The sequence below is a fragment of the Lycium ferocissimum genome, chromosome 3 (assembly GCF_029784015.1).
Source record: "Lycium ferocissimum isolate CSIRO_LF1 chromosome 3, AGI_CSIRO_Lferr_CH_V1, whole genome shotgun sequence".
NCBI classification, from domain to species: domain Eukaryota; kingdom Viridiplantae; phylum Streptophyta; class Magnoliopsida; order Solanales; family Solanaceae; genus Lycium; species Lycium ferocissimum.
Window position 1 is genome coordinate 4582210 of NC_081344.1, and position 19808 is coordinate 4602017.

The 19808-nt window shown below is 34.3% G+C and overlaps 1 protein-coding gene and 1 pseudogene across 2 annotated transcripts; one reads left to right on the forward strand and one right to left on the reverse strand.

Moving 5' to 3' along the window:
- Window positions 1-63: 63 nt before the first annotated feature.
- LOC132049375 (V-type proton ATPase subunit d2) lies at window positions 64-19718 on the reverse strand. 2 transcript variants are annotated; one of them, XM_059440139.1, is made up of 10 exons: window positions 19491-19718; window positions 17226-17346; window positions 15649-15756; window positions 15469-15571; window positions 14987-15067; window positions 14807-14892; window positions 14654-14713; window positions 14521-14569; window positions 13887-14021; window positions 64-302 (listed from the first exon to the last, which is right to left on the reverse strand). In XM_059440139.1, the coding sequence occupies exons 1-10, from the start codon at window positions 19669-19671 to the stop codon at window positions 171-173; spliced, it is 1056 nt and encodes a 351-aa protein (XP_059296122.1). In that variant the 5' UTR covers window positions 19672-19718; the 3' UTR covers window positions 64-170. The 2 variants fall into 2 exon arrangements, with proteins under 2 accessions (XP_059296122.1, XP_059296121.1); XM_059440138.1 differs by lacking the exon at window positions 64-302 and adding an exon at window positions 13240-13699.
- LOC132050693 (blue copper protein-like) lies at window positions 3004-12830 on the forward strand (annotated as a pseudogene).
- Window positions 19719-19808: the final 90 nt, after the last annotated feature.

Consider the following 19808-nt stretch of genomic DNA (forward strand, 5'->3'; position numbering starts at 1 on the left):
CCACCCTATGGCTTTGGAAGGACATAGGAGATATGGCAAGTTCCACAGAGACTGCTGGGGTCTGGGCTTCTTAACCAAAAATTCAATAATTAATCAACAACTGGTAGTGAAAATCAAATTTACAGTGAGCACAGAGAGGCGAGCACATGATCTCAAATATGGCTAAATTACTAGAATATGAAAACAACACTGTCATGGACTCTGGATTTTTGGTTCTGAGAGACACATTCAAAAATCCACATTAAGTTCCTGATCTCCTGCTCTCTCAGCCTCATATATGAGAAAAATACACCAAAGTGGAACTGCAATGAAAAGAAAAGAGAATATAAATCAGGAAGTACATGAATTGAAAGGTCTTTCTGAGTAAAGAGAGATGACACGTTACCGGGATTAAGTCTCTCTTTTATATATATACTAGTTAATTGGCCCGCGCTTCGCGCGGCTAAGTATATTACTTTTGTAAATTAGTTCATATAAAATAGTAAAATTACATTATAAAACTAATTATATAATGTGTGTGTTTGTGTGTGAATATATATGTGTGTGTATATATATACACATATATATCATGTTAAAGTGACCGATAACAGATCACTAACTACCCATAATAAATTTAATGTGACATATATATATATATATGGTATGTGTATATATGTATATATACATGTATAATGATATATATATGGTATGTATATATGTATGTATGTATGTATGTATGTATATGTATGTATATATATCTATATATATGTGTGTGTGTATGTATATATATGTATATACTATATATGCACACTATATCATGTTAAAGTGACCGATAACAGAACACTAACTACCCATAATAAATTTAATGTGATAACCTAAAAGATTGTTTGCATTGTCAGTGGACAACAACAATAACATACCATTGTTTACATTATCAGCATTTAAGTTAAATTCGCAGAAGAAAAGGTAGGATACACGTTAGGGAAATAAAAGACAAGAGCGTCAGCAAAATATTAGATATTAACTACCTAAGTGTTGCAACAGCAACAATGCTTAGGCACTCAGATTTAGATCTTTGTGGTAGACTCCCGCCCTACTATGGCAACAATCAACAGTATTCATAAGCTGCTGGAAATACTTACTTGGATCTTCTTCGCTAATTCGTCCATGATTTACCTTTACGCCAATAAATCAGGTAATAAACTTTAATCACAGTCAAAATCATCTAAAAAATTGCAAGCACCAAATAAGTTTGAATAGCTGCTAAAAAGCAGATAAAATTTCTTTTATTTTGTTCCTAATGCATATTTTAGAAGAAAAGGATGGACCTTATAAGTTTATCAAACAAGTCTCCACCAGAAACGAAATCCCAAATGATGAATATATTTGTCTTGCTTATCATAACCTGCAGGCAGATGAAACTGAGACATGGTTGAACACTTTTAAGTGTGTAGGCAAATCTAGAATTTATAGTTTCTTTCCGAAAATAGTCTAATCTCTGCTTCAAAGTACACACGCACAAGCTTATAATTATTTTCGTGTGTAGAATTATGGATCGAATCAAAGGTGATGAGTTCAGTTGAATCCTTGACCATGCTCTAGATTCACCTCTGACTATGCTCCACTGATAGATGTTTAATTCTTCTCTTGAAGTTGAGATTAACTGTCTGTGAACAAAGCAACCATTGAAGAAAGTAATGATTTCTCAGTTGAAAAATATTAGCGGCAACTTCAGTAGGGTTATAGCATTCTCCAAATTAATTTTCTGGTTGCCCTTCAGACAGTTAACAAAATATATCATTGTAGAGAAATAGATGACTTGTAGTATAAATTTTTCTCATGGAAAATCACCATCACATCATTGCTCTAATCTTGTAAATTTCAAGGGAATCTTCTAGTACAACTTTTTTGGCACATGAACCACGACCTTCACCACAAGCCATAATGATACTTGTCCTGAGCACGTATGGTAACATAGCTTATTTCAAAACTCAGCAAACAAAATCTTTCCAGCTCTACTACTCGAGCTTTTCTTTTAAACATTTTTAGAGAATAATTTCCTTGGGGTCTAAACCTCAGATTACGGCATTCATGAATGGCACCACCAACCATTTGAATCTAATTAGCCTTGGATTTGAGACAGCGGAATTACAGAAAATAGCTATATGTACTATGCAAAAGTGGACTCTAATTGAATATGCAGAGCAATGTGCAGCCAAAAACTTAAAAAGGAATACATATGAGCATAACTATCAATCAGCCCATTGCTTCACATTTCCTAATTTTGTACTTTCGTCTGGATCAAAAAAATCTACAATAATGGTTAACTCTCACCATTTTGAAACCATAAGCTGATATCGATCATATATAGGAAATTGTGGATTGTTCAGTAAGGTCCAAATTGTAGCATTCTGCCTTTTATCATTGCCAGCAAGCAGATTCTCAATGAAATCACTGCATTTCTACTCAAGTTACCTTGGAAACTACATAGCATGAAAAATCCTTTTCCTGGAAATATAACTTTTAAATTAAAGGTTATTTTTTTTCTACCTGTAATCAAGTAGAAAGCTAATGTTTTGAAATTGTACAAACCTTCCAAGTTCTTAACTACATTGGTGTTCTACTTCCGTATTCGTCACAGTGCATTTACGCTTGGATTTCAGGCTGTCGCCAAGGAAAAGAAATAAGAATGTTCAGACAATACAAACACGTAAACTGAGAAAAGGCAAAGCGAAAATAGCATAAAGAAGGATAGAATATTAACAAAGCATGAAATTAGCTGTAGAACCTTGAGATGCATCATATGCATGAATATTAGAAGTTACCGATCCATCAGAGTGAAAAGATATTTTAGAAGATCAACCTGAATTGGAAAGTAACAAAGTGAATCATGTGTCAGGCATATTAAACATAAATACGTTGAAATGAACCCTAGAATTACACGATTTTAAGGGAACTACAAGAGAAATTAGAAAATTACAGTCGCGAGGATTGTTGAACCGACAGCAAGCATCATAAGCAGAGATGGACGTGGTCAAGTAATAAATACAATCACAGAAGAGGAAGTAGAGAACGATAACCGAAATTAGAGGAAGAGACGTAATTATTAGGTTTATATATATGTAACGTGGCTTTTGTTCCTTTTTTGTAATAACTGCTAGGGTAAAAATCAGAAATTACAGGAAAAAAGATAAATAAGTTTTCTGGACAGTGAGACATGCCATGTAAGCAGGCCTATGGCCTGCTTTTAGATAGATATAGATAGATATATAATTTTTTGCAAATTAATATAAAACGTTTACATGTACCGTACCACATTTGAGTTTGTCTAAGGTTGATTTACTTTACCTAATAAATAGGGCTATAAGAAATAGAGATCGTTGGTTTCAATATGCTATTTTTTATATTATTACTTCGTTTTTGTTGGCACTTGATTATATTATTATTAAAAAAAATAAATAGAAGATGTGAGATTAGTTCAAAAAATATTTTTTTAAGGTGGTAAATCAATTTCTTTAATAGGGCATTTTTAATATAGTGAACAAGTAAAACTGAACGGAAGAGTAGTTTTATTAAGGCTATTAAACGTCTTTACCAAGGAGCATACAAAAGTTGCAAAAGGCAAATGATACGGACCAAAAAGAATGTCTACTTACCATACTTAAGTTATTATCCTCTTCTCTTTCGTTGAACTCCACGAGAATATCAATGGAATATTTCCCTTAGTTAACTCATTGGGGTTCACGTACCTATAATTCAAATGGAATCACTTCGTCATCCTCTATGAATTTAGTTGTTAAGTGTAATCTTTTAAATAGCCACACCAACTTTTCTTATTTCAAGGCTGCACGCCACTGCCGTTTCCGACCAGCAATCCGCCCACCACGTTGCATCTTGAGCACTAATGTCTCTTAGATCTGGGCAAGTTTATTTATCTTTTTTCCTTATCAATTACTGTAATTTAATTACATCTTTGTTGATCTATTTTTATTCCGTCGGTAGATCTTTAAATCAAACTATGAAAAGTCAATATTTATCACATGGTCGTTTTTCTTTCGTAATATATGTTTGTTTCTTTGCCTACAATATCTTATGGATTTTAATGCTTTTTATCTATTTCCGACAGATTGTTACAACCAGATTGTGTCTGTGACTGTGAGTTATATGCCTGTTTGCGAGTTGTTTCCTTGATTCTGTTTGTAACTTCTTTTAGCCACTTTTGGTAACCTTTTGATATAATTGCTTGATTTTCGTTCCTATTATTTCCTACTATGAACGTATGATAGGAGGAGCTTTGAATATTTTGTTTTTAAATGAACACATATGATGTTGACTTCTTAATTTTAATTTTAAAGTGAATAAATTTAATATTGTTAAAAGAGAAACCTACAAAGGGCTGAAAGGTGTGCCTTGCAAGAAGTTCAGAGAGGTAAAGCTACTGAAAACTGTGTGGCCGTCTAAATTTGCTTTTATAACTATGTGTTGGTATTGTACTAGATGCGTGTTTTATGTCTGCAATGTACGAATAGCTGCAATTTATTTGGCTTGTGAACAAGTCATATTGAAATTATACTATGGGGATCAACCAAAGGCGAAAACAAATCAATCGTGATTCATTTTTTTTTTTTATAGCAGTTCGTTGTATGTACATACTTATACAGTTAGGTGCTCTATTGGACTCAGTTATGTTGATATAAGGTGGAGCTATACAAATATGGTGATTATTAACTGACATCTCAGTTAAATGTTTCAGTCTTCATTCCATTGTAGAATCAATTCAATTGTTTGTTGATTTTGTGGAATCGACTTTTTATTTATTCATCAAGTAGAGTATTTGAGGTTAACGTATTTGAGGTTGATGTGTTGAAAATTTGATTTTCTCCTTTGGTTAATTGTTTAAGTGGGGTTTATGTTTTGTGGATTTTTCTATGATTCTCGGATTTGATTTTCATTTATCACTTCCCAAAGTTTGAGACTATGTGGTCAATGACTTTAGGGTTTTAATTAACAGATGTGTCTGATTAGAGTTTGAAATTAATTCATGTTTTCTTTTCGATGCCATTTTGATGGATTTTCTCTTTCGATTAGTTCATCAAGGTGTTGAAGTTTGCTTCTTTTCTTACTGTAGGTTTATTCAGATCCTACTGTCGTGTGAATATTCTTGGAGGGAGTTATCAGAGAATCATGGCTTAGGGGTAATTAATTAACAAGGATCTCTTTTCATTACTTTTTTAAGAACTGAAATGAACCAAGGACCAAAATAAACAACTATAAGGACCAAAATATTTATACTGGCAGTGAAGGGCTTTTATATTTCCTGGCATTTATACTTGTTGATCTCATTTCCTTCATGTTTGTATTAGCAGTAATGTAATTAGCAAATCACATGGTAATACTTCGATAATGAATTACTTATCCTCTTCATGTACACTAATTTTTAAGGTGTTCCTTTTTTCTCTTTTGGGTTTCTTGTGGACGGATTTGTTTTCCTTTCTCTGAAGTTTGTTATGGACACATTCTAGGTGTTTCAATAGATCAATGCTTGAAGAATCCTCATAGAGATGACAATTGGTCCAGACTTCTAATTTTGTAATAGTTGTATTTTTGCAAATTGGATCATGTTGATTAAACTGCTGATGAGACTGCATAAAGTTAGCTTTGTTGTGTTCTTAATAATAAGAGGTTGTATTGGTAGTCTTTAGTGAGAATTTTTGTTTATTTTCCTCTTATCTTCAAGTTATCCTTTTCTCAATTAACAGAAATCCTTCTTCTTTGGATAATTTACAATAAGTATCTGGAAAAGAAGTTCCATATTCATCTTGTAGTCACTTATCACATCCTTTCTTTTTTCCTGTTAATAGATTATTTTCATTCTTGATCAATGATAAAACTCTGCTATATTATTTTCATTCTTGATCAAAATTATATTGGTTTGGATGTCACCTTTATACCCGTCGGCCCTTGAAGGCATAGATCTCTGCTGATGATGGCGCAGTTGATCCTAAGGAGTATGAAGCTATGAAGCATCAAGTTGCTCAGCTAACAAGAACACTTAATTCCTCGGAGGCTAGGATGTTGGGTATGCAAGCCCAAATTAATAGATTATGATGGATATGTTTAAATGGATATGTATATTATCTTTAAGGGTTTGAATGTAGTTTTAGTTCGAATTAGAAGTACTTTTAAGTTTATAATGTTTAAGTGTTTGAATGATGTTTATGATGTTTAAGTGTTTGAATGTAGTTTATGATGTTTAAGTGTTTGAATGTAGTTTTAATTTTAAGTACTTTGAGGTTGAATTTGATTGTTTATAAGTGTTTGAATGGACAATGTTTAAGTGTTCAAGTGTTTGAACATTGTTTATGGTTGTTGTGTTGCATTGTTGATGAATTGGATGGCTGTTTTGGTTGATGAATTTGGTTATTTGGAAATTGGCAGGTGGGCTGCCAAAAGCAAGCAAATCTTTGAAAAAAATATTTCAGATTTTCGACCACGGTGGTCGAAAATCGACTTGACATTTCACAATTTCGACCACATGAGGTCGAAATTGTACCCAGAAAAATTCAATTTCGACCACATGTGGTCGAAATTGAATTTTTATTTTCTTTTTATATTTAAATATAAATAATGTTTTCGACCACACGTAGTCGAAAAAGTTAAATATAATTTAATATAAAAATATTTTTTTCGACCACATGTGGTCGAAAACAATTTTTCCCTTAATTTCGATAGAATGTGATTTCGACCACGTGTGGTCGAAAAAAAATTTCGACCAAGCTGTTATCGACCTACGCGTGTGGTCGAAAAATTGGTCGAAATAAAGGCTTTTTTGACCTCGTGTGGTCGAAATTTTTGGTCGAAAATCCCTGTTTTTTAGTAGTGGCCTCATTTGCTTGCACTTAATGGAGGTCTGAATCTGAATGGTTTAGACCTTAAGTCATTAAGTGCATTTGTTTTACAGTAAGATCTAAGCACTTATTTGATCTGAATAGGTCTTAATATCATTAAGATCTTGAACCAAGTCTTAATATCATTAAGAGACACTTTGTATGAATAATTTTTAACACCAGCTCCACCCCACTCCGCACTCCCACCACCCACATCAAACCTCCCCTACCCCTTCACCACCCACCCCAACCCTCTACTACCCTACCCCCTATACTAACCCCCCACCTACCGACCACCACTACCCTCCCACCCCCACCACCACCACCCACCTACCTTACCCCCAACCACCCCCTCACCCCACCCACCCCCACCCACCTACCTTACCCCCAACCACCCCCTCACCCCACCCACCCCCACCCTACCCAGAACCATGGCACCACCACCAAGCATCTACCCCACCCAACATCAGTAGAAAGCATCTCCGTCATTATTAGCGAACATAAATGTTTCAGTTTTTATCAAATAATATTTTTATTTTATTAAATTTGTATTTATTTTCTAATATTTAGTTACTTTTTATTTGAAGTTTGTTATATTTATAATAGTTAAATAAATATATTATGAACATTCAGATGTTGAAAAACAAGCAGTCTTAATCATTCAGTGTTCAGATCTAGAGACAACATCTTAATCATTCAGATGTGCATTCAGATTTAGACGTCTTAATTTTAATGAAAACAAATGAGGCCTAAGTAAGCTCCTAAGAAAAATTTTCCACGCCTTCAAGATTATTTTTAGTTTTATCATTGGATTTGCAGGATTTTTGCCTGCAATCACAGGGGCAACTGAGCATTGGGTAGGGGGTGAGAAAGGCTGGACCCTTAATGTTAATTATCAAGATTGGGCCAGGGACAAAACTTTCAAAGTTGGAGACACATTAGGTATGATATATAACCATTCTATGTTTCTATTATTCTTATGTATACACAGTTTATAAGGGGGTCTACTGAGAAAATAATGTTAATGTTCACAAGAATTAAAGTTAAAAGTGCATCCTATAATACAACTTGTATATTTCCTCCGGCCTGCTTCGTCAATGTTTACTTGTCCATACTTGGGATACCCCTTAAGAAGCAATAAGTAAAATGATAGGTTTATTATATTATCCCTAATTATTATATATTCAGAAATGAATTGAAGTTAATTATAGTACTTAATTATAAGGGTAAAATAGGTCTACTATGGTAAATTACCTCCGTTTTATATATTTTTGTTACTTTACTCCAAATCTAACCCTACTGTCCACATTTGTAGTGTTAAACGAGTAAGATGTTTAACGAGAGATAAAAGGTAGTTTAAACAAGTACTCTTTTGATTAAGGCTATTAAATATCTTTCTCGAGAAGTGTATAAAAACTTTAAAACACAGATAATAACATAGGTCAAAGTAGTAATAAAACATCAAAGAACTTATTGTGGAGTGTCAGAAGTATGTGATTTACACTTCTTTTCTTCTTTCTTTCCCTTTCCTCAATTAGTTAATACGAAGATTAGTTACGTACTTATATGACTTAAGAGAAAGCTATATTTCACTAGTTAAATTGTCACTTTTAGTTGAACTAATTTCTCTCTTTTTTATTTGTCTGTTATGCAGTTTTTAGGTATACCAAAGGGCATCATAATGTGTTAAAAGTAAACCAAACAGGTTTCAAAGAGTGCATAGCTACTCCACCAAGTGAAGGATTAACTTAGGTAATGATGCAATCACTTTGACATCTCCTGGTAAAAAATGGTACATTTGTGGTGTTCCAACACATTGCTTCGACCATAACCAAAAGCTTGTCATCACTGTGGAAGCCGGAGCTCCGGCACCAGCACCGGGACCAGCCACTAAAGATGATTCAAACAATTCATACAAGGTCACTACATCTGCAGACAAGATTTTTGTTGATGGCCTGGTTTTAATTTGGACAAATTCTAACATTAGTTTAATCCAAGATGAGTGAACTTTGGAATCTTACATTTGTGTTGGAACATAGAACTTTTGCCTTCTTCTAGGCAGGAATAAATGAATAATTTGGTTATCTTTGGGGAGAGATTTTTATTTTGTGAGGGATGGGAGGGTGCTAATAATGTTATGTAAGTCTTGGATTGACATTTAACGATGTTTCTACAATTTCATCACATTTGGATTCCCTTTGTTAGTTTCACTCTTTCATTTTCTACATGTATTTAGAGCCCGTTTGGTTTAGCTTATAAGTTGCTGAAAACAGCTTTCAACTTTTTTGAGTGTTCGGCTGACCAGCTTATAAGTCATTTTGTGCTTAAAATAAGCCCAAAAAAATAAGTTGACCGTTTTAGAATAGGGCTTAGTATTACTTAAAAAAAGCAGCATTGTCTTTATGAAATTATTAGAAAAACGAATAAACTTACATGAAAAAAAAGAAAAAAATAAGTTTGGGCTACCCCATCCAAACAGGCTCTTATACTTGTCAGCATCTTTCTTATACTATATTTGGTCCAAGGTAAGAGAAGAAACAAGGTGCGGACGAAGAAATTAGCTATTGTTCTATCTTATAATTTGGTTCGATTATAAATAGAATAGGTAGTCTAAGTAGAAAACTTTTTAACTATATCCCAAAAGGAGTATTACTGTGACGGAAAAAGGAAAAAAAAAGCCCATTCTAACCCTCCTCCTTTCATTGTCTTAACACATGAAATTATTAGAAGATAGTCTTGAATACCTAAACAAATGTCTAAATAAAGTAGAACTTCAACATGATTTGAAACTGAAAGAAAAAAATATGATTTGGAAAGAATATATAAACACCAATATGAATTCTTTGTTTCCTTGATGTAAAGGTTTAATAATTGATTCAAAACAGCCATACAATTGACGCTCAGGCATTCAGGTAGATGACAGCAGCAAAACTCAATAATTAGCGATACATTGATACAAATCAATCCAAGTATCGTTCCAGATAATTTAACCAACTTACAGTGACTTATTAGGAAAGAGTTGCAAACAAACGGGGTAATTAATATCCGTGTGAAACTGTAAACCCCATCTTATGGCTTTGGAAGGACATAGGAGATATGGCAAGTTCCCCGGAGAATGGCCTCACAATTACTGTAACCCCCATCCTACGGCTGGGGTCTGGCCTTCTTAACCAAAAACTCAATAGTTATCCAACAAATGGTTGTGAAAATCAAATTTACAGATGATAATGGAGAGCACATGCTCTCAAATATGACTAAATTACTAAAATATGAAAACAACACTGTCGTGGACTCTGGATTTTTGGTTCTGAGAGACACACTCAGAAATCCACATTAAGTTCCTGATCTCCTGCTCTCTCAGCCTCATATATGAGAAAAATACACCAAAGTGGAACTTCAATGAAAAGACAAGAGAATATCAATCAGGAAGTACATGAATTGAAAGGTCTTTCTGTGTCTGCTCCCATTGAAAGGTAGGGGCGTGGTTTTATTGGGTGTGGTTGAAACTGAAAGGATACCATTAGGTGTAATGAAGAATCGGTTCAGGGAAAATAGAAGGCGAAACGGTTTGGCATTAGCAATGGATTAAGCGGTGTTCTGTGTAGTACGTAGAACATGGGAATAGACTGAAGACTGCAAATGACCGAGAAAAAAGATATCAATTATCTGAGTAAGGAGAGGTGACACGTTACCAGGCTTAAGTCTCTCTTTTATATAGATATATAGATTTTTTGCAAATTAATATAAAACGTTTACATGTACCGTACCACATTTGAATTTTGTCTAAGGTTGATTTACTCGAGATCGTTGGTTTCAATATGCTATTTTTTATATTATTACTTCGTTTTTGTTGGCACTTGATTATATTATTAAAAAAAAAAAAAAAAAAAAAAAACATAGAAGATGTGAGATTAGTTCAAAAAGCACTATTTTAAGGCGGTGAATCAATTTCTCTTTAGTAGGGCATTTTTAATATAGTGAACAAGTAAAAGTGAACAGAAGAATAATTAAGCCTATCACACGTCTTTACGAAGGAGCATACAAAAGTTGCAAAAGACAAATAATATGGACCAAAAAGAATGTCTACTTACCATACTTAGTTATTATCCTCTTCTCTTTCGTTGAACTTCACGAGAATATCAATGGAATATTTCCCTTAGTTAACTCATTGGTGTTCACGTACCTAGAATTCAATGGAATCACTTCGTCATCCTCTATGAATTTAGTTGTTAAGTGTAATCTTTTAAATAGCCATACCAATTTCGCTTATTTCAAGGCATTCAAAAAGTTATCTATTAAGTAAGCTCCTAAGAAAAAATTTCCATGGCTTTCAAGATTATTTTTTGTTTTATGATTGGATTTGCAGGATTTTTGCCTGCAATCACGGTGGCAACTGAGTATTGGGTAGGAGGTGAGAAAGGCTGGACCCTTGATGTTAATTATCAAGATTGGGCCAAGAACAAAACTTTCAAAGTTGGGGACACATTAGGTATGATATATAACCATTCTATGTTTCTATTATTCTTATGTATACACAGTTTAAGAGGGGGTCTAGTAAGAAAATAATGTTAATGTTCTCAAGAACTGAAGTTAAAAGTGCATCCTATAATACAACTTGTATCTTTCTTCCGGTCCTGAATAAGTACTCTCTTCGTCCATGTTTACTTGTTCATACTTGGCACACCTCCTAAGAAGTAATAAATAAAATGGTAGGTTTATTCTATTACCCCTAATTATTATATATTGAGAAATGAATTGGAATTAATTATAGTACTTAATAATAAGGTTAAAATAGGTATAATATGGTAAATTATCTCTTAATTTTTCAAACTGGACAAGTAAAAGTGGACATTTTATTTTTAATATAGTGACAGGTAAAAATGAATGGATGGAGTAAATATTAGTCGTCTCAACAAATTGAATCATTTCCAAATATTTTACTATTTTAGATGGTTTTGTTACTTTACTCCAAATCTACCCTTACTGTCCAAAATTGTGGTGTTAATCAAGTAAGATGTTTAACGAGAGAAAAAAGGAAGTTTAAACAAATATTCTCATGATTAAGGCTATTAAATTTCTTTCTCAAGAAGTGTACCAAAACTTTAAAAGATAGATAATAGCATCGATCAAAGTTAGTAATAAAACATCAAGAACTTATTGTAGAGTGTCGGAAGTATGTGATTTCCACTTTTTTTGTTCCATCTTTCCTTTTCTCAATTAGTTAATAAGAAGAATTATTACCTGCTACCTATATGACTTGAAAGGAAGCTACATTTCAGTAATTAAATTATGACTATTACTAAAAAATTAAAATATTTTGTTTCTCTGTCTTTGATGCAGTTTTTAAGTATACCAAAGGGCATGATAACGTGTTAAAAGTAAACCAAACAGCTTTCAAAGACTGCATAGCTACTGCACCAAGTGAAGCTTTAACTTCTGGTAATGATGCAATCACATTGACATCTCCTGGTAAAAAATGGTATATTTGTGGTGTTTCAACACATTGCTCTGACCATAACCAAAAGCTTGTCATCACTGTGGAAGCCGGAGCTCCAACACCGGCACCGGCACCAGCACCAGCACCGGGACCAGCCACTAAAGATGATTCAAGCAATTCATATAAAGTTACTACATCTGCAAACAAGATTTTTGTTGGGGGTCTGCTTTTAATTTGGGCAATTCTAACATTAGTTTGATCCAAGCTGAGTGAACTTTGGATGTTACATTTGTGTTGGCAGCAGGAAGAAACGATAATCTGGTTATCTTTTGGGAAAAGATTTTTATTTTGTGAGGGATGGGAGGGTGCTAATAATGTTAATTGACTTTTAAAAATGTTTCTACATGTAGGTGCTGTTGGAATAATAACTCCGATCACATCACTTTTTTATCCCCTTCTTTCATTTGAGTCTTTCATTTGGTTACATGTATTTATACTTGTCAGCATCTTTCTTCTGCTATATTTGGTCCAAGGAAATTGAAAGAAGAAGGTGATGACGAAGAAAAATAGTGTAGCTATTGTCATCTTATGCTATTTGGTTAATTTATAAATAGAATAAATGAGTATAACGTAAGAGTAACTTTTTAACCATTAAACAAAAGGAATACAACTGTGAGGGGGAAAAAAGACCCCTCAAATCCTCTTCCTTTCAGCGGCTCAACACATTAACTTAATAGAAGGTAGTCTTGAGTTACCTAAACAGATTCTAAACAAAGTAGAAGTTACAACATGCTTTGAGACGCAAAGAAAAAGATAATTTGGAAAGACCAACAACACCAATATGAATTCTTTGTTCCCTTGGTGTAAAGGTTTTACTTATTGATTCAAAACAGCCATACAATTGACACTCAGGCATTCAGGTAGATGACAGCAACAAAACTCAATAATTAGCGATACATTGATACAAATCAATCCAAGTATCGTTCCAGATAATTTAACCAACTTACAGTGACTTATTAGGAAAGAGTTGCAAACAAACGGGGTAATATCCGTGTGAAACTGTAAACCCCATCTTATGGCTTTGGAAGGACATAGGAGATATGGCAAGTTCCACGAAGAATGGCCTCACAATTACTGTAACTCCCATCCTACAGCTGGGGTCTGGCCTTCTTAACCAAAAACTCAATAGTTATCCAACAAATGGTTGTGAAAATCAAATTTACAGATGATAATGGAGAGCACATGCTCTCAAATATGACAATTACTAAAATATGAAAACAACACTGTCGTGGACTCTGGATTTTTGGTTCTGAGAGACACACTCAGAAATCCACATTAAGTTCCTGATCTCCTGCTCTCTCAGCCTCATGTATGAGAAAAATACACCAAAGTGAAACTGCAATGAAAGAAAAGAGAATATCAATACGGAAGCAGACGGATTGAAAGTCTTTCTGCTTCTGCTCCCATTGTTCCTTTTATTTCTATTATCTTGGGGAAACTTTCGGGGTGGGAAATTTTGAAGTTGTTCGATACAAGAGATATTAACAAAATAAGATTTCAACGGATAGCTCAAATGAACAAACCTGTTGTTCAAAAGCTAAGCAGAGGCGTTTGACTTCCTCTTCATAGAAAGCCTTGTCGAGCATCTGGCTCTCCCCATAAGCCAACTTAGAAAATATAGCTTGATAAGGGGGGTACTTTTCCATGACACCACGGACCTACAAGAAGAAGTATAAGAACGCTTACAAGACACCACACCATGTAAGAAAAGACAGAAGACAAATAGACTACTTCCTAGACGCAGGAAAAATATTAATTTGCTTGTATCTTATTCTGCAAACAATATTCTACTCTACACTTATTTTCCAACTTTTCTCTTCTCCTCTTATACATCCTCTCCCTTCAAATAGTATTTGACCCCTCCACCATCACACACACCCCACCCCCCCTTTCCCCTCCCCCCAACACCACCACCAAACAAAAGAACTAGGAAGATTTATTGCCAAACTCCAGCACAATATGATGCTTCACCACTTCTCTCTTTAAAGGGAAAGTTGGTTCACAATTGACAGGGAGAAGGAGAACTGCATGCAACATAGTACCCAACAACAATACTGAATCCCCTTATCGAGCTAACTATTATTTAACCAGCGGAGGATCTTCCAGGTGCATAAAAGCTGCAAAACGAAAAATAAACAAAAGTTGGCCATACAATACCTGATCTATATCTTCGCATATGGCAAGTTCCTCATGACCGTACGGATAACTATTTAACATAGATAGTGTCAGAAAGAGAGATTATGTAGCATCCGACATCAATAACATAAAAGATTGAGCTGCATGAACTTACAGTAAGCCAAAGTTAGAGTACAACTTTCTACGGTCATCACGTGTTAGCTCAGTGCCAATGCTGCAAATGGAAAATATTTGTAGTTATAGTAGAAGTATTACATAATTTACATTATTCAACAAGATTATGAGAATTTCTGAAACCATGACATGCCTGTTTATGGTAATATTAACAGCTCTTCTGTCGGCCTCAAACGAAAGCAAATCAGACATGATCTCTGCAGTAGCACCGCCTAATTTCTATTCGGAAATATTTTGACAAGTGAAATGAGTGTTAACTTTATTAAAATGTGGAGTAGGAAAATGTAATAGAAAATTTTATAAGAACTGGTACCTGGCAAAATCTGTAGAAATCTTCAAGATACGCCTTGTATAGTGTGTTTCTCATAATCTCAATGTTCATGTCATCCAAGTCCTGCTCAAGAGTAAGTCCCACAAATGAAAGGAAATATTGGTACATCAAAGAAAACAAGCTGATAAAAGAAATTGTTGGATGATTAAAGATACTCTAAAATTGAAAACCAAACCTACTTGGAATGTGCACAAATAAGATAACTGTCGTCAGATATGCAAGTAAATCATGACAAATATACTAGGGTCTGGTATGGTGGTGAGAGGATACTGGTTAACTACTTATGAAGTGCAATAACCTAAAACCATTTACTTATTGATTTCTTCAAAAGGCAGGCATAGAAAGGATCAATGTTCAGGAAAATAAAGTATAGGCAACCTTTTTTTTTTTTTTTGGTGGAAGTGGAAATATGTAGTTATTGATCACCTATCAAAGTTAAAACAAAAGGGTGAAGCATTTGATACCTCTGAAGTAATGCACTCAGAGAAGTATGGAGCTAAGGGCGTGTCAACAAGCACCAGCCTGTATAATTCCCTCATATTCTGGGCAACTGCCAGAGAAGCAATGCTGCAGAATAAGTTAGAATAGTTAATACATGCTTTCACTTATTTATAATAATCCAAGGCAAGCATTTGGAACAATACCTGTCAAACATGCCCAAAGGATGGCATTTCTCCAACAATTCTTGGACATCTCTCTCGTGCAAAGTTCCGGTGACAATTAAGACAACATTATCAATCATGTGACCATACCTGAACCATATGAAGAATACAACAACTTAGATTCAGTACTGACCAGTATTGTTTCCCCAATTTCCATACAATACTAAAAGTTTAAAATCAGAATAATAAGCACAACAAAACCACCCTACATTTAGCCATGCATATACTCGTTCAGGTGGTGAAACATCCTCTTCTTTGTTTGTTTTAAGTTATTGGAAAACAATCAGAGAAGATGATAGCCCAGGAAAGTTCAATTTAGTTTAAAACATAGCATGACTCATTAACTTCAAGATCTAAGGTGCACTTGCGATTCACATGTTCTTTTTTTTTTTTTTTGGTAAGAAAAATGCCTACATTATACCCCCTTGGGATGCGGCCTTCCCTGGACCCTGTGTGAACAACGGATGCTTCGTGCACCGGGCTGCCCCTTTTTTTGGTAAGCAAAAGGAAAATGTGACATGTTCTTTTCTCTTCTTTCTTTTTTACACTACTGCAACTACATGTTGCCAAAATAGAAAGCTTTGAGTGTTTCATTTAATAAGGACTGTAATGTATTTTTTATATAGATACACTTTGACTGGGAATTAAGGTTACACAAAGGGGAAAATTTTGAACCTAGAACAAAATAAAGTTTTTTTTTTTTGGGGATAAGATAGAATAAAATGATGTTACATGCCTACATTTGTATGCATGACTCTCAAGTTCCATTTTTCGGATGTGCAAATAACAAAAGAAGATTTAATAAGCTTAGAAAGGATGCCACAGAGTATGTTCCTTTTTCTATATGGAGCATCTTGGTAATGCCAAGAACCGCGAGACTGTTCAGCTATCTGGAGAGGCTGCCTAGTGTCAGTGTTAGGAAACTTTAACACAACTCCTTACGCATCTTATGGAAGCTATGGGAAGAAACGAGTAGTAGATGCTCCAATGGGTTCAGATGCACAGAAAGATGGAAATATAGATGTATTAGGACTGTATTTATTTATTTATTCATTTATTTATTTGTGTAATCAAAATGATGCAACTTGTGTACAAGATCGTATTGATATTCTCAGCTCTTTAGAGCTGTAACTAACCGTAAGGATGCATAACACACACTTGATGTTTATGGCTAGATACTGACTAAAAAAGTATTGATCTTTCCTACAAGCGGCACAAACTTGGTATTGTTTCATCCTTCTTTTAATACAAAAGTTTTGATACAGTTACCTAAAATATACGGGTAAAATTTAAAGGTGTGATACAAACTGGTAAGTGGTGCATGGCCATAAGTCCTATTGTGACATATTACACGTGTTAATGGAGTAGTAAAATGAGTTCTCAGTTCAATTATACAAAGATGTGCCCTTTAATGACGTAAGCTACAAGTCTAAATATCATTCCCTGAAAGAATAAGCTTGTTATCATATTTCTCTAAGCTAATTCTCCATGAGTAGCAGAACTAAAAAGTGGGATAGAGTAAAGAAACAAATTCTCCCCAGCAACACAAATAAATTTACCTGATGTACTCCAGAAAGGTCGACAAGGGCTCTGTGGCTTGGCAGAGCATGTGGTTGAACTCATCTACAAGTTTGACAGTGCATTTCTCCACAATTGTGGTTGTGTGCAAAGGGGACGGCTCTGCAAAAGGTCAGCAAAACTATAATAACTAAAAACCTGACAGTGATCTGTATTAAGCATAGCAGACGAAAGGTGTATTTTCAAGAGTTCCTAAAACATTGACATTTAAGCAGCGTTTTAGTATATGCTGCTTAGAAGTCCTCCTATCCAGCAAATTCTGGAATCCAAACATTCTAAAAACAGACTCACCTTGAGGAATGACATTGGGATATTGGGCTACCATTACAGAATGTTATATTACAATATAGTGTAACATGAAAACAATATTACAACGTTATATTACATTATAATGTAACATATTGGGACTGCTAAACGTTAAATATATAAGATATCCACAATACCTCTCTATTGAGAGCCGAGGGTCTATCGGAAACAGCCTCTCTACCCGTCAAAAGGTTGAGGTAAGGTCTGCGTACACTCTACTCTCCCCAGACCCCACCTGGTGGGATTATACTGGGCATGTTGTTGTTGTTGTAATACCTCTCTATTGTAATCCAATAAAAGAAAGGCTCGTTGTTTCCATTAAACTAGTTACAATACACAATGACTACTACATAAGAGTTAAATTGATCTCAAGACAATCCCCGAACCTACAGAAACAAACTACATCATACCTTTTAAATACATCTGAGTCAAACATCAAATATATAAGATATCCACATTACCTCTATTGTAATCCAATAAAAGAAAAGGTCGGTCGTTTCCACTAAACTAGCTACAATACACAACAACTACTATGTAAGAATTTTTTTTTTTTTTTTTTTTTTTTTTTTTTTAAAATAAGGAACTACAATGTAAGAGTTAAATCGATCTCAAGCCAATCCGAACCTACAGAAACAAACTATTTCACTACCTTAATACTTACAAATCTGAGTCAACTTCAAACAATCCAATCGATACAAATACAAATGCCTAATCTATCACGAGGCTTTAATTGATTTAAGATCGTATGCAATACGAAATTACGACTACTCAAGCAAATCGAGTACCTACAGAAAACAGCCGATCTCATTACCTTTCTACTTACAAATCTGAGTCAACTCCACATAACTCAATCAATACAAATACAACAAAAACGCCTAATATGTCAAGAAACTTCAATTGATTTATTATCATAAAAGCAACGAAATTATGAAATACGGACTACTACAAAAGAGTTAAACTGGTCTCAAGCTAATCCTGAACCTACATAAACTACCTTACTACATTTTACTTACAAATCTAAGACAACTTAAAATAATCCAATTGATACAAAATCCAATAAAATGCCTAATGTTTCTATAGGTTCGGGATTAGCTTGAGATCAGTTCCTTATTTCATAATTTTGTTTACCATCTCAAAAAAGAAACCTGAGTCAAGTTCAAATAATCCAAACGATACAAATACAACAAAATGCCTAATCTATCACGATCCTTCTATTAATTTAACGATCGCACGCAATATGCAATCATGAAATTAGGACGAGAAACTCACCATTTTGGAGATAAGGACCGTATTCAGTAGCAGAGAGGTGCATCTTAATTTCATCATTTCCGTTAAACTAGCTATAATACGTAAGAGTTAAACTGGTCTCAAGCTAATCCCGAACAAACTACCTTAATACTTACAAATCTGAGTCAGCTTCAAACTAATCCAATTGATACAAATCAATACAAATGCTTAATCTATCACGAGACTTCAATTGATTTATAATCATAACATAAAAGTTAAATTGATCTCAAACTACCTTACTACTTTTTACTTACAAATCTGAATCAACTTCAAACTAATAATACCATTAAATGCCTAATATATCACGATCCTTCAATTGAATCACGATCGTAAGCAACAAAATTACGAAATAAGGACGAGAACTTGTTGAAATCACGAAATTATGATCTCTTGCTAATACCGAACCTACAGAAACAAACTACCTCACTACCTGTTACTTAGAAATCTGAGTCAACTTCAAATAATCCAATTCATACAAAATACAACAAAAATGCCAAATCTATCACGAGGCTTCAATCGATAACTACCTTTTACTTACAAATCTGAGTCAACTTCAAACAAAATCAAATTGATACAAAACACAACAAAAATACCTAATATATCACGATCCTTCAATTGATTTGAAATAACGAAATAAGGACGAGAAAACTAACCGTTTTGGAGATAAGGACCGTATTCAGTAGCGGAGAGGTGCATTTTGATGTCATCTAGGGTTTCACACTGGCAGAGATTGTTGTAATCAGCAGCAGTAAGAAGACCAGATCGATGACCTCTAACAATGGCTTCCAAATAGCCACTGTGAATGTTGAAACTAAGCGCTTCGAATCCGTACATATTGGAAGATCCAGATAATGATACAGATCTGAAGCGTATATTTGGAGATGATGAATAGAAGTTTGTGGGTATGTATGGAGTGGTGCGTTGGGGTAACGAACAAAGGGATATCAATCAACTTCCACCATATCTCACGT

Excerpts from the sequence above, each read along its gene's own strand:
- LOC132049375 (XM_059440139.1), bottom strand. The coding sequence starts at position 19,671 with ATGTACGGATTCGAAGCGCTTAGTTTCAACATTCACAGTGGCTATTTG. Across the intron at positions 17,347-19,490 it reads CGGTCCTTATCTCCAAAACG|AGCCGTCCCCTTTGCACACA; the intron begins GTTAGTTTTCTC and ends GACCTTTTGCAG. Across the intron at positions 15,572-15,648 it reads CCTTTGGGCATGTTTGACAG|CATTGCTTCTCTGGCAGTTG; the intron begins GTATTGTTCCAA and ends CTTATTCTGCAG.